At 39.7% G+C, this 15,672-nt stretch overlaps 1 protein-coding gene across 27 annotated transcripts in view; it reads left to right on the forward strand.

The window, feature by feature from the left end:
- ZNF532 (zinc finger protein 532) overlaps positions 1 to 15,672 on the forward strand; it is a 144,377-nt gene that overhangs the window by 76,003 nt on the left and 52,702 nt on the right. For all 27 annotated transcript variants that reach the window (XR_011646003.1, XR_011646004.1, XR_011646005.1 and 24 more), the window contains 2 exons: positions 7,898 to 8,079; positions 12,183 to 12,359. Coding sequence is in view for 23 of the 27 variants with exons in the window: in XM_058277811.2 (XP_058133794.1) it covers positions 7,898 to 8,079; positions 12,183 to 12,359 (359 nt within the window). In the remaining 4 variants the exon portion in view is untranslated. The remainder of the gene's footprint in view (positions 1 to 7,897; positions 8,080 to 12,182; positions 12,360 to 15,672) is intronic.

Below are 15,672 nucleotides of genomic sequence, written 5' to 3' on the forward strand. Positions count from 1 at the left end.
GAGAGATTCCCCACTCAGTGCAAAGTATCTTTTTTCCTAGCTTGTCTTTAAACTCAATTAGGAATGAGAATCTCTCCTTTTCCCTTTCACATCTGTTGAGCCCAGCCTCTCTCTTTTTTTTTTTATAGTGCTGGAAATGAGCCCAGGACCTTGTATGTGGGAGCAGACTCTCAACCACTGAGCCACATCAGCTCTCCTGAGTTGTTTTTTTCGTTTGTTTGCTTGCTTTTTGTTTTTTGTTTCATTTTGTTTTTAGGAGGCACCAGAGACCGAACCCAGGACCTCCCATGTGGGAAGCAGGTGCTCAACTACTTGAGCTACATCTGCTCCCCAGCCTTTCTCTTGAGAACTGTTGCTTTCTTGTGTGTAGCTCAGTCAGTGACTCTCTTCTTTTTTTATCTTTCATTTTCCTCCCCTTTTATATCTCTGTCCTTCTGCATATTTTGACCTGATCTTTTACTAAATTTTCCAGGGGTGCTTCTCAGAGCCTAGGAGTCTCTTTTTCTGTTAATACCAGCTGTGACTGTGCTTGTTTAATGCCAGTTCTTCCCTTCACCATCTCCCCATATATGTATATTTAGCCTTTTGAGACTTTGCCAATATGCAATGGGATAAGAAAGGGTTTTGGTAATATTTGCTCAGTTCTGCCTTGCCAGTTTTTCCTCCTCCTGTGGGACTGTCCTGTGGGCAGTCTACATAAAAGTTATGCTTTCCATAGAGAATCGGAGTGCCATTCTATTATTACTGGCTCTGTGCCCATGCTCAGTAAATTCCCCTGTGCAGATCTCTGATAAGAGGATTGGACTGCATGATTTAGCTCAAGGCCCACTTTGCCCTACATTCCTCAAACCAGAGAATGATAAATCCAGAGGTTTGGAATTTCTCACTCTCTGGCTCATGATATAGTATAGGAACTTAAAGCATGATGAGACAGATGTTAGACCACCCTGCCTGAGTCTGTTTATCACACAGAGGGGGGTGTAGCTAAGGGAGAAGATGAGATGGCATATAATCTTGGGTAGCTCATTTACCTCCCTGCCACATGCAACCAAGCAATCCAGTAAAAATAGAGCACATGGAAAACGGATGTGGCTCAAGCACTTGAGTGCCTTCTACCACATGGGAGGTCCCAGGTTTGGTTCCCAGTGTTTCCTAACGAAGATAAGCAAGAGTGAGTGTAAACAATGAGGGGGATGGTGGTGGTGGGGGGAGGAATAAATACAATAAATCTTTTTTTTTTTTTTAAATCGAGCACACAGGCAATTGACTTTTACCACCAGTAAATCACTCCCAGTTGAGGGTTTTTAGCTGACCTATCTGATTAATAATCCCTGCTTGGGGATTGGAGTTAGAGGAGAAGCTTTCTTTCTCCTCTCCATGAAGTATTTAGGAGCTGTAGTTTTAATAGTTGATAATTATGTGTGTTGGGTGGCATTGCTTCACTTTTTAGTGAAACCCTGACACCTTAGCAGCCAAGTACAGGTCAGAAATGCATACTGCATCCTCTTTAGTTGTTAAAATCACAGTTCTTCCTGTAGATTCTACATCAGTCATAGAGTCAGAGAATGTTACAGGTCTTCTGGTCAACTGTTTTTATTTTACAATTAATGGCAGAACCGGGACTCAAGGCAAGGTTTCTTTATTAAGCCAGTTCATTATATTGTCTACTTTATAATGCAGATTGCCTAACATATAACAGCATAGTTTTAAAGCTTGAGGAACCTTGAGAATCATGAGAATGAGCTCTTAGAGTTACAGCCAAATCAGCTTTAAGAATGCAGATAGGCGGCGAACTTGGCCCAGTGGTTAGGGTGTCTGTCCCCCACATGGGAGGTCCGCAGTTCAAACCCCGGGCCTCCTTGACGCGTGTGGAGCTGGCCCATGCGCAGTGCTGATGTGCGCAAGGAGTGCCCTGCCACGCAGGGGTGTCCCCCGCGTAGGGGAGCCCCACGCACAAGGAGTGCGCCCTGTAAGGAGAGCCGCCCAGCGCGAAAGAAAGTGCAGCCTGCCCAGGAATGGTGCCACACACAACGAGATGACGCAATGAAAAGAAACACAGATTCCTGTGCCGCTGATGACAACAGAAGCAGACAAAGAAGACGCAGCAAATAGACACAGAGAACAGACAACGGGGTGGGGGGAAAAGGGGAGAGAAAGAAATCTTTAAAAAAAAAAAAAAGAATGCAGATAAATGTTGTTTTACTTTTTGTTTTTATTGAATTGATCCTCTTTTTTTTTTTAAGTTCTTTTTTTGTTTGTTTTAAGATTTATTTATTTATTTATTTCTCTCCCCTTCTCCCCCCACCCGGGTTGTCTCTTCTCTGTGTCTATTTGCTGCGTCTTCTTTGTCTGCTTCTGTTGTCATCAGTGGCACAGGAATCTGTGTTTCTTTTCACTGTGTCATCTTGTTGTTATCTCTCCTGGGAAGGCTGCACTTTGTTTCGCGCTGGGCGGCTCTCCTTACGGGACACACTCCTTGTGCATGGGGCTCCCCTACGCGGGGGACACCCCTGCGTGGCAGGGCACTCCTTGCAGGCATCAGCACTGCACATGGGCCAGCTCCACACGGGTCAAGGAGGCCCAGGGTATGAACTGCAGACCTCCCATGTGGTAGACGGACGCCCTAACCACTGGGCCAAGTCCGCCACCTGATCCTCATTTTTAGGGATTGCTGATTCCTTTTAGTTTCAGGAACTTTCTAGCATCTTTTAATATAGCATACCAAGTAATTTGAATTCATCTCTTGAGAAGTCATAGCCAGTTCATATTTCTTGGCATACTTTGCTCAAATAGCTTCTTTTTAACCATGGAGCCCATTAAATGATCCTCCCCCAAATAGCCGAAGACTCATGACTTTTTAGTTTTTGATCCTGTTTTTCTAAGTACCTAATTTTAATTTTGGTCAGATTACTCCAGTCCCCATTGTCCCATATTATATGTTAGGGCTGTCAACCCTTAATTTACCTATATTTTATCTATATCTTTATTGACTGTACTTTTCTCTGTAAATTTGCCCAACTGCCACCCCTTATCGTTAGGAACTTTGAGCCTAGCATAATCATTAGAGGACAGAACCACGACCAGCTAGCTTTGGGCAGAAAAGGTCTATAAATTAAGTTCTGCTATAATGCTTGTTTTATGTTATTTCCATTTAAGTAATATCTGACATGAAATGTGTTTTCTTTTTCACATTGTAAAATTGAATGAAAATAGAAGCCAGAAGAACAAACTGGTATACTTTATTGTTTTTGTTTGTTTGTTTTGGTAATTAAACTGTAGACAGAAACTTGCACAAGTTTTCCTCTGAGGCAGAAGAAGTTTACTTAGCATCTGGACTGACTGTTCAGCTGGCAGTGCCTTTGACCTTTAAATCATAGTGAAAATGTTGTTTCATATTGTTGCAGACTTGGTCTATTTGAGAGTTAAGTATAGATATATGCCATATTTACTCACATTTCTCTAGCTTTTCCCCGTCTTCCTCTCATACCTTTCCTGGGCTAATTTTCTCCCTAAAATATGAATTGAAGCATGTGAGATTGGTTTCCTTGTCACTCAGATAATTCCTTCTTTATAAGGAAAAGATGCTGAATGAACCCTAGCATTCTGACTTCTTCTTCGGGCTGTAATATGCCAGTTTTCCCTCTTCCCTCTGAGTGTGGTGACTGATTACAGTGCCAGGAGTTGGCAGAAAAAGCACAAAAAGGGTAGCTGTAAAGTATAAACCTGATTACTTTTCAGTTTTATTTTCCTATGACTTCCTTGCATCACTTGACTGTATTGGAAAGTTAATAACTTATTGAAAAAAATGACAGTTCTCTTAGACAAATGAGGCTGGCCCAGAGTAGAGATTAGCTGTTTACTAGTAAAGTACTGAAGACATGCGTCTGTTACTAGAATACATATTTAAAAAGTCAAAGGACACATAAAACCATTTAAGTGCATTGCTGTACTTCTATTCATAAGTCAGGTACTATCACATTAAACTGCTTGATCCTTTAGTTAGTAGCCTCAATTTGTGTAGTAGAGAGTTAGGATTTTAATATATATTTTAATTTCTTTGATTAAATAAGAAAAAGTCAGATTTCTTTAGGTCACAAAGAAATCTTCATCTGCCACCCTCCCCCCCAAACCCAGAGAATGTGCTTCATTGCTGTGAAAAGCTAATGGAATATAAGCTTTTTGCCGTGAAAGTGCATCACTGGATGCACTGGATAAGCAGTGCCAGACAGAGATGACATTTAGTTAAGTAAACAGTGTCATATGAGTTTAACACGATTGCTATCAGGCAAAGTAGCTTTCAGGAAGAGAATGTCTGTGGTCAAAAATAACATGCTTTGGGAAGCGGACTAGGCCCAGTGGTTAGGGCGTCCGTCTACCACATGGGAGGTCCACGGTTCAAACCCCGGGCCTCCTTGACCCGTGTGGAGCTGACCCATGCGCAGTGCTGATGCGCGCAAGGAGTGCTGTGTCACGCAGGGGTGTCCCCCGCGTAGGGGAGCCCCATGTGCAAGGACTGTGCCCCGTAAGGAGAGCCGCCCAGCATGAAAGAAAGTGCAGTCTGCCTAGGAGTGGCGCCGCACACAAGGAGAGCTGACACAGCAAGATGACACAAGAAAAAAAAGAAACGTAAGATTCCCGGGCCGCTGACAACAACAGAAGCGGACAAAGAAAAACACGCAGCAGACACAGAGAACAGACAACTGGGACGGGAAGGGGAGAGAAATCAATCAATCAATAAATAAATCTTAAAAAAATAACCATACTTTTTCTCAAAATAACATATGTAGGTGGAAGTAGCTAGAACAAAGAAAGGTAGAAATAAATATAGTACTTATGTGTGTATGTGTATATACATAAATGAATATATATGCACCTAAGTGTATAATCTAAAGGATAGATCTTTAATTATACAACATAATTCCTCAATGACCCAATTATCCCATTTCTATAGTTGCAGATATAAGTGTATTTTGGGCTTGAGTCCATACTGGCTCCCACTTTTGTTTTCTAGTTCTGTATCTAAAGTGGGTGAGGAGCCAGTGGAGATCAATGAGTGTAAACTCATCCATTGAACGGGAAGATGGCGTCCTCCAGCTCTAACACGGCCACGCCCACCCCTCCTTGCCGTAGGGCTGCCTTCCACTGGGTTAATTCCAAAGACAGTACTTCCCGAGAGCAGCTCTGAGGGAGACTGGTACTGAATTTGGGTGACCCTGTTACTCTCACACATTTTTCATAATTTTCATAGTCAGATTTCTGTGTATAAAGAAATTTAAGTCATAAAGTTTCTTGTGAATAATTTTGATACTTATTTTAATCTGCTATTGACAGAATCTCTACCCATCAACATATCTATAGGGAAACGGACTTTGGCCCAGTGGTTAGGGCGTCCGTCTACCACATGGGAGGTCCGCGGTTCAAGCCCCGAGCCTCCTTGACCCGTGTGGAGCTGGCCCATGCGCAGTGCTGATGCGCGCAAGGAGTGCCCTGCCACACAGGGGTGTCCCCCGCGTGGGGGAGCCCCACGTGCAAGGAGTGCACCCATAAGGAGAGCCGCCCAGCGCGAAGGAGGGAGCAGCCTGCCGAGGAATGGCGCCGCCCACACTTCCCGTGCCGCTGACGACAACAGAAGCGGACAAAGAAACAAGACGCAGCAAAAAGACACAGAAAACAGACAACCGGGGGAGGGGAGGGGAATTAAATAAATAAATAAATAAATCTTTTTTAAAAAAAAACAAAAAAAAAAACATATCTATAACTATTTATATAGCTTTAGATATATTATAAACGTATAATGTCCAATAGGGAGGAGCATTTAAGTAATTCATTGAGAATTTTATACATATTATGAAGGATTACCACTTGTTAATATAGCTTGATGAGAGAGAACAATATAAAAAAAATTCCATTTTCGGGAAATACCTTATACTTTATCTCCTTTGTAGATTTTCTTTTATTTTTGTTGCTGTTTTTCCCATTATAAATGTAATATAACCACCTTACTTTGGATAAAAGAAAACTGGGGGGGGGGGGGCGGGAAATCACCCATAATCCTAAGATACATGGTCATTTGTGCAGTTTTTCCCTTTGCACTTTTATTTGTTAATTCTTTAGAAACCCCACCCCTCCTTTTTCCCTGACTCATCCTCGTAGGCTTTGGAATTATTCAAAGCCTAGTTCGAATCCTCATTAATAACTGTGGGCTTGGGCAAGTTTCTTAACTTCGCTAAGTCTCTTTTTCTCCTCTGTAAAATGGTGATACTATTATTTCATAGATTACTATGAGAATTAAATAAGACAGTGTATTTAAAGTGATAGTTCACTGTTTGGCATATGGTGGAACGGAGTCAATACATGTTAATATATAAATAAAATATTTTTGACATTTCAGTATATGAATATGTTAATTTTATTCCCAAGTGAGTGCATGAAATTCTAAAATTACTGTGGACACTCTTAGAGACTGTAATTTACTGCCCAAGATTAATGGCTGTATAGCAGAAATATTAATAGATAGAAGGTTCAAAGTAACAAATGATTTACCTGGGTTAATGTAGATGTCAACATGGTCTTAAAATTAATGGATCTTCTGATTGGTTTTCCTTGTTGTGGTTTATTTTTACCTTTTAAATATGTGTTATCAAAAAAGGAATGCCATTTTTAAAAGAGGCTAATCTCATCGAAATTACATGTCATGTTCTCGTTTTGTGATTATAATGGATGTCTTATGGGATAAAATTTATATGTTCTTTCAGGAGAAAACCAAGAAAGAATTTTTGAGTGAGTTTCCAGTTTTTCTTAGTCTAAGTTGCTCAGAAGTTTAAGACTTAATTTTGGGACTTGATTTGAAAGCTAAAGGAACAAGGCATCCTTAAAAAATTTCTTAACTCCCTTGGTCATATAAAAGAGCATGTTTCATCTTAGCAAGAATCTATACTTTGAGGCTTCTTTAACTGACTTTAATGTAAGTCACATAGTTTAGAAGCTAGTGAATTTTTTTTTTTTATGATCACATATGCTATGTATTTAGGTTAATTTTGGGGATGGAAGTAAGTCCTCGATTTATATTTAACTTTGAATTGCTTTTTAAAAAATTTCCCTTATTTAGTGTTTACAACTAAGAGGATGAAAAATAGTGTGTTCAGTTTTTCCTGTGCAGTTAATGGTGTTGAGCCTTTCCCAAAGAGAATTTCTGTCTTATATTTTATGTGATCAGACTTTAAGCCCTGTAGAATTTTAATTTAATTTCTGAGTTTATGTACCTGAACTTGAGTTCATTGGTTTTAATTATAAATCATAATATGGTCAGTTTATCCACTTAAAGGTCAATTCAAGTGCAAAAAGATCAACTAATTGCTGCGACCATTCTTTTCCATTCCTGAATTTCAAATTTCTTATAACTGAGGTGTGATCGGAAAAAGAAAAGAAACTGGACTGGCTTCTAATTATTTTTTATTATTTTAAAGAAAGTATTTTATGAGTTATATGGGAACTGTGGCTCCTGTCAGGATACATATACCCATAAACTTGCTCATATACATTAAATTTGCTTTGCTGCTAGCATAATTTGCAAGTATACGTCTCATTGCATAAACAAAATGCAAAGGTAGCAAAATTGAAGCTCTGCCTCAAGCTGATACTCTTTAGCTCACACTTAAGATGAGCCTGACCACAAAGTGTATAGCAGTTTTGATTTTGCATTATAAGGAATTATACATGGCCTATTTTAACTCTCAAGTTTGTTTCTTCCTTGGGCTTAGAGTCAGAGTAATCTTTGAAATGAGGGATGTATAATTATTTTGAGGTTTAACCAAGATTCTTTGCATATTAGAAAATACCTAGTAGGAACAACCCTTTTTCCCCCCTTGGTTCATTTTTCCCCCTTTGGTTTATTTAGAAGACATGCACTATCTGCCAGATGCTGCTTCCTAACCAGTGCAGTTTTGCATCACACCAGAGAATTCATCAGCACAAATCTCCCTACACCTGCCCTGAGTGTGGGGCCATCTGCAGATCGGTACACTTCCAGACCCACGTCACCAAGAACTGTCTGCACTACACGCGGCGAGTTGGCTTTCGGTCAGTATCCTGTTAACTCATGTGCAAGTGGCCCTCCTCTGGTGCTGGGGTGATTTTAAGATCGTACAGTGATACCTCGATTAACAGGTCCTAGTGCTTTGTGGTAGGGTTGGTCTGCTTGAATCCTTCACTTAGGGTTGCTCTCCTTTCCACGCATAGGTGAGGGAGGGTAAATAAGGTCATCGTTTTGGGCAATATTGTGCACGTGGTGAGGTTTGGCTTTGTCCAACTTTATGTGTGTGTGTGTATATATTACAGAAGTTGTGAACTTATAAAACAATTAGCATGGGAATGTGGAATTCCCATACAACACCCGTCCACCAACACCTTACATTGTTGGGGAACATTTGTTACAGATTATGCGAGAACATCAGACCACTCACTTTCGTGGCTTTGACCAACTTTTATTAGCTTTTTCTTTCTGAACCCTTTTAAGTACGCTATTGCTATCATACTCCCCTGCAATACCTTGCATTTCTGTGCCTCTTAACACTTCCCCTAATCACAACAGAAAAGAGCGTGATGTTCATTTACTCTCGTTTTGTCCACATTGAAGGACTGCTTGTACATCCCTGTCTAATGTAGCCCTTTGTGGAAGAGCTCTCCACCCCAGATAACCTTCCCTTATTCCTCCTCTTCCTTTACTTGAGTTCAGATTTTGCCTTCCTCTCTTCTGCATATCTGAACCATGACCCCATTTACTGCCCCCTAAAGTTCCCAGATGGATATTTTATAATATCTGACAAATCTAATACTATTTTAGCTAGTATTGATACATTCTGAAATGCATTCCCCTGCCTTTTATACTTTCAGCTCTTAAATTTATATTATATATATTTGATCTGCTTTTTATCTCCATTTTTGATCCCCCAAGAAAATATGCCATTAATACACATTGTCTTTGTTAATAGAGGTATTACTGTATTGTATGTTTATTTTAAAATTGTTTTGTGGACTGGTAACTTTAATTTTAGACTGCTAATATTCAGTGATTTTTCAAATTGTGTTGTAGGTGTGATGCTTTGGAAGAATGAACTCCAGGAGATTGATTTGATGGGTTTATTTCAGTTAATAGTAGTTAGGTTTATGACATCACTGATTCCTCAAAGTCTTTATCTAAGATACTTTTCATTCACAAAAATGTTAGACTTATTTTAATTTTAATCTCATACTTCCAAGCCTCTAATGCACAATGTTTTATGAATTGGAATTAGCCTAGTAGAAAACTTTTAGTTTAGAAATGAAGTTACCCAATATTTTTATACCTGTTCTGCTGCTAACTAATTGTGTGGTAGCTCATGTCCTATCTCTGCACCCTTGTGTCCCATATGTAAGATTGGTGTGATGCCTGCCATCATCTCCACTGGAACATTATTACATCAAATAGGGTAATCCAAGTGTGTGCTCCAAGTTCCTGCGAGGCAAGTTATATATCAAAGCTGGCTTTGATTCCACAGAGTCCATACAGAATAGAACCTTGGTTTTGAACAGCATATGGTTTGAAACTTTTAATACTGGATTCTGCATTTAATAGCGGAAAGTGCTTCTCCTATATTTCCATTTCCAGAGTTCTAGTCTTTTAACCAATAACCAATTTGCTCAAATGTTAAGCTTTCTAATATAATAATGAAGGTAAGCTTAGGTTGGAATGAATAAAGGAAGTAAGTCATCTAATGTTAGCTGTTCCTGGTATCTTTGCTAAATTAAAACAAAACCTCTTCAGGCAGGCTGACAACGATTTGCTTGGAAAAGTAGATTCTTGCTTTTCTTTTCTTAGACCTCATGCACAGATTTGCGTAAGTTTAGTGCTTAAAGTTGTAGACTTCAAGTTTTAGTAAAAGTTGTATGTTAAGTATAGATATTTTTCCTGAACTTGAGGCTCTAAGAAATACAAAAATTCTATACTCACCTATTCTGAAGGTATAGTCCGTGTTTCCTTTTTTCTTCTGGTGACTTGGAAAAGGTAAATACTTTACTCAATTTTCCTGCTTTTTGATAGTTTGAGATTGTATCTAGAAAGGGAAATTAATTGTAGTTGTATGCAGTAAATATTTTTTAAAAATAAAAAAAGAAACTTGATTTGGTGCCCACCGATCAAAGGGCTTCAGGTATATTAAATATTTCTGAATACATTGGATTTTTAGTAGCACTAATATACTTCATTAGCCTTTCTCTTCTCTTTCCCTGTCTTACTTAGATTCTCTACTGGCCTCTTTGCCTCTGAACCTTTTCTTTCACTGTATTACGATGTTTTGCAACTTTCTCTTTTCTTATGTTCTTTTAAAATTCTCTGTACTCTTTTCTTACATTAGGGAGGGTCTTCCCTTGGCCTCCGTGATACTTTTTGGCATACCATAGCCACCTTCTCTCACCTCAAAGAATTCTCATCTACTTTAGGCTAGATATTTTTAACTTTGAGTTTACTTTCTTTGGCTTAAACCTTCCTCTCCCTCCAAGTGATATTGGAGGATTAGCCTTTTTCTCTTTATTCCTTTTTGCCCTTCCTTGGTCCTTCTCCATTTGAATAGAACCTTCTCTTGGTGGGAAAATCTTTTATGATTCATGGTGTGAAGAGTCTTTCGGTTTCATTAGTAACCCATCTATTTTTGTTTTACATAGTCTTTCCCTGTCAAAGCAATCATAGGCTTCCAGGGTTGATCTAGTCCAGGTTTTCTCATTTTACAAATGAGTAACCAGGATCCATAAAGGATCAGTAGGCTGTCCAGAACATCGGTATAATGGTTAGCCCATTTCATTCTGCCTGGGTGGCTTTATTGCCTAAAATAAGTATAAGTAGACAAGATAGAGAGCTTTCCTTAACTATTTTCCTATGGTTATTTTGTGTTTTTAATGTATATACTGATGAACATTATGCCTTAAAAAGGTATTTAAAATCCTAAACAGTAAGGATGAATTTTTTAAAATGATTTAAAGCTTACTATGGCATGCATTATAGAACATGTAATTCAGAACATGCCTCTTCTTTGTAACTTTGGCAGCACCTCCACTAATTTGGAAGGGACATCCTCAGACTAGAAGTACTTAGGTTAGCATAGAAGTCACTGAGTTTTTTTGGCTACAAGGCAGACTCTGTGTTCTTCCTTCTCAGGTCAACTCACGAATACCTCCAGGAATAGACATATTCGGTTGGATTAGAGTTATGTCTCTGTAGACTCTTCAGAGTAGATAGACCACTCTCAAATAGTTTATGAGTGTGAACAAAGAAGGAAGACAAAGTCATCAAATAGATGATTTATAAATGTTACTGAGGATGCTTGAGTGGGAGAGACGAGGTAGGAGAGAACCATATCTTAGTTTTAAAGTTTGTGTCTGTAAAACTAGATTTGAGCAAGGAATAAGCTAATCATCTAATTATCAGAATACATAAAGTAAGAAGGTTAATTAGGGAGGCAGTTTTTAAAGAGCTGCCAATTTTGTGTAGTTTATAATTGATGTAATTTCTTAAAAAAATAAAAGTTTACTGAACTTTATTTTCCAGAGACAGACACCTAGGAGGTTGACCTTCTTTACCCTAAGGGCCACCCCAAACTCTGGATATACTGGCACATTAGTGAGTACCAGGGAACAGTGGCAATCTCTTTAGCCATGGCTTCGGTGCCAGTACTTATCGGTTGCTCTGTTTTTAATGGTGTGTAGGTTTAGACAGTACATATTTCTTCAGTTTGGAAATGCCTTTGGAGAATTGGGTATGGATAGTAACCCCAGGTTCCTGCTGTCAGATTTCTGCCTCTGGAAGTCTTCTCCAAAGCCAGGTGTCCCCGGGCCTTGCTATGCACTTGGGTCTTGATATGCCACCCACTGTCCTCAGTCTCACCATAGTCTGGCATCTGGACATTGATTCCCAGAAACTTCAAAGGTCCTCAGAAAATAGATCATACGGATTTTATTTTTCTTCTTTATAATCTTCCTCTTAAACATATAAAAATAACCTGAACTGTTATAAATAGAAAAAACACATTTCAAAAAGCTGTTAGAAACCAAGAAGGGCTGTTAAAATGTTAATTTTTTCCTGTTTTTGCACAGTGACGTAGCACATGGTTAACTCTCTTGCACTAACGGCGATGTGTTTCTTTTTCTCACAGATGTGTACATTGCAATGTCGTATACTCTGATGTGGCTGCCCTGAAGTCTCACATTCAAGGTTCTCACTGTGAAGTCTTCTACAAGTGTCCTATTTGTCCCATGGCATTTAAGTCTGCCCCCAGTACACATTCCCATGCATACACGCAGCATCCTGGCATCAAGATAGGAGAACCAAAGTAAGTCTTACTGACTGGCATACACCACCACTGTATTAGTAATTTAGAGGAGGTGGTTGTTTTGTGGAGTAAAATTAAGGATGTGAAAAAGTATGTGACTACATCACCTGTCAGATACTGATGCTCTGTAAAATACCTTTTACTTCCTTCTAGGCGAAATTTTTGTCCAGAACAGTCACTTAACTATTTATGTTTTGTCAGAAGCTTGTTAAACCAGTGAATATTTACCTGCTTTATTCCTTTTCTTAAGATGGTTTGAATAAGTAAACTCTAGCAAATGGTAAAAACTCTTACCTTTATATTTTTCCTGTCTTAAAGGATACACTTTTCACTGAGATATTTATAAGAAATCATTTTAAGACACTGGTTACTAAATTTCACCTCATGGCTAGTGTAAGTCCATGATAAGTATAAGTTTTATTTTTTTTACCTGCATCCTGGTCTTAGGGTCATCTGTAGTTTTGCTTCGTTGTGTCTATAATGACGAGGTGGTATTGCAGCAGGCAGCTGTGGCCTGCCTGCCTGCCTGCCTGCCGAAGAAGTAGGTAGCAAAGGGGAAGGACTGTTGATATGGGAATGAGGCACAGGACTACCACCCAGCAGCTGTTAGACTGGAAAGTTACTCAGCCTGCCTCAACCTCTGTTTTCTCCCCCAAAAGTGAGGGTAATGCCACATCACAAGGTTTATATGAGGATTAAGTGAGATGACTCATTTAAAATGTGTAACACACAGTCCCTGTGTTTGGAACATGAGAGACTCTGTTGGCATTAGCGGTTCCTTCCCACGTTTCCTCATTCCCTCACGGAGCACCCAGCACTGGATGAGATGTTAGCAGTTTGTGGTTACTATTAAATTTTATATTAAATAGAATTTTTTTGTAATAGGATCTTCCCTTGTCTCTGTAGATTGATCTCAGAATGTGAAATAAGTTACACGCTAGGAATCTGTCTATGACTTGGTCTCTTTGACTCTGAAGATGGCCAGTAGTAAAGTTTAGTGGAATTGTCTTCAGTGCTCATGTAATTGGGCTTTTGGGCACTAATGCAGGCTTTTCCCCCCAGGGAATGTAGTTTTTAAATTTAATTTGATTCTTTGTTGAAAGAAATAAAGCTTTATTATAAAATGTATGAAATCTATCAATAATTGTTACATCTTTAGCATATAGGGCAGCAAGTGGTAAAACCATATTCCTCAAACTTGAATAAGATATAGGGAAAAACTATTCCATTGTTTTCTTAAAATTTTTATTTTACTACAACGTGTTTACAAACCTAAAAAGTCTACATTGGAACTAAAAGCTTGATTTTTTGCATTATATCTCTCTCTCTCCCCTTTATGTTAGCCCAAAACAAATGGGTAGCTCATTCCGATGGACCCTCAGGCACTGAAATCTCCTTGGAGTATTTGGTTAAAAGGTAGTTTATATGTATGATTCAAAGCTATGCAAATGAATTGTGTTAATTTTAAAGATTAAAATAATCTCCCCCTCCAGTTTCTTCAGGAAGCATAACATATCTGAAAATATGCCCACAAAATCCGACAATCTCAGGTCCTCAGTTTGAAAAGCATGACACAAGAATTTAACAAACATTTATATAGTGTTTACTATGTACTAGAACACACTACGTTCTTAGCACTTTGCTTCTCGTTTTCCAGTTTATGGTCAGATATAATTCTCTGCCATCTAAAAGGAGACTGAACACCTCTCACCTTTTCTGGATCATTAGAGATCATTATGAATCTCCAATTATATATTTTATAGTGATACAGTTGTATCTCTTTTTAATTTTTCCTTGACATGATTAACAGCAAATTTTTTGCTGCTTTTACTTTTCTTTTATTTGCCACTTCTAAATGTGCATAAGCTGCGAAATGAGAATTCCAGAGTTGTTGAGAATTGCATAAGGGAGAGCTTTCGAAGAAGTTCTTAAGAAAAAAACAAACAAGCCCAAAATGTGTGCATAGTACTAAGAGCCTGAACTTCGGAACCAGACAAAGCTGAGTTTGAACCATAGCCCTGCGATTTACTTAACATCAAGCAAATGATCTCAGCTCTAATTTCAGTGTCCTGTCTGAAATGGCAGCAGTGCACGCGCACCTAACCAGCAGGAGTGCGGGAGGCTCCAGGCAGTGCCTGGCCTAGCTGGAATTCAATAAAAGGCGATGATGTTTCCCATTACGGAAATGTAGATTTGTTGCAACAATTTCAGAGTTTAGAAATCTTTATAATTTTTAAATCTGCCTTAAGTAGAGCACTGTGTTTTGGGGAGCTTCAGTTGCTGTGAGTTTGACCTGGATGGGTATGGCTATTTGATTTTAGCTTGCTTTCTTTTTTTTTTTTTAAGATTTATTTATTTATTTAATTCCTCCCCTTCCCCGGTTGTCTGTTTTCTGTGTCTATTTGCTGAATCTTGTTTCTTTGTCCACTTCTGTTGTCATCAGCGGCACGGGAAGTGTGGGCGGCGCCATTCCTGGGCAGGCTGCACTTTCTTTCGCGCTGGCTCTCCTTACAGGGCACACTCCTTGCGCGTGGGGCTCCTCTACGCCAGGCTGCACTTTCTTTCACGCTGGCTCTCCTTCCGGGCACACTCCTTGCGCGTGGGGCTCCCCTACGCAGGGGACACCCCTGCGGGGGGGCACTCCTTGCGCGCATCAACACTGCGCATGGGCCAGCTCCACACGGGTCAAGGAGGCCCGGGGTTTGAACCGCGGACCTCCCATGTGGTAGAAGGACGCCCTAACCACTGGGCCAAGTCCGTTTCCCTGATTTTAGCTTTCTGTTTCTTCTTTTCTCTCTTTAGGTCCTTTGCTCTTACTTTCACTCTTGCTCCTCTGGCTCTTTTACTTTCTCTCCTTCCCTCTCTCTTTTCCCTCCCCCGCCCACCACCTCTCTCCCACCTTTTTTTTTTTCCTTGTAGTTATCCTGACATTTTTTTCATCTTGCCTGTAGGATTCAGTGCAAACTTGGGGTTTTGGCATTCAAAGTCCTTCACTCTCGGTACCACTCCTCCCCCTGCCCTCCCCCTCCCGCTTCCACCACCCTGGGAATCAAGCCATACTGAATTTCTCACTGCTCCCTCAGCATGCCAGTTTAGAACTCTTGGCAGTGTGCACACTGGCTGCTTGCTGACTCGAATGCTTTCCCTCTCTGCCTGATGGTCTGTCTCCCTGGATTTTTCCTGCATAGGTCTTGGAGGGTTTCTTCCAACTTCTTACTCTATCCAGGTGCCTCTGAAGTTTGTGGTACCTATTTAGGATTTTTTTTCTTTTCTTGAACATTAGCACCAATTTCTTGTGTGTTTTATTAGTTTG

The sequence above is a fragment of the Dasypus novemcinctus genome, chromosome 16 (genome assembly GCF_030445035.2).
Source record: "Dasypus novemcinctus isolate mDasNov1 chromosome 16, mDasNov1.1.hap2, whole genome shotgun sequence".
NCBI lineage: Eukaryota > Metazoa > Chordata > Mammalia > Cingulata > Dasypodidae > Dasypus > Dasypus novemcinctus.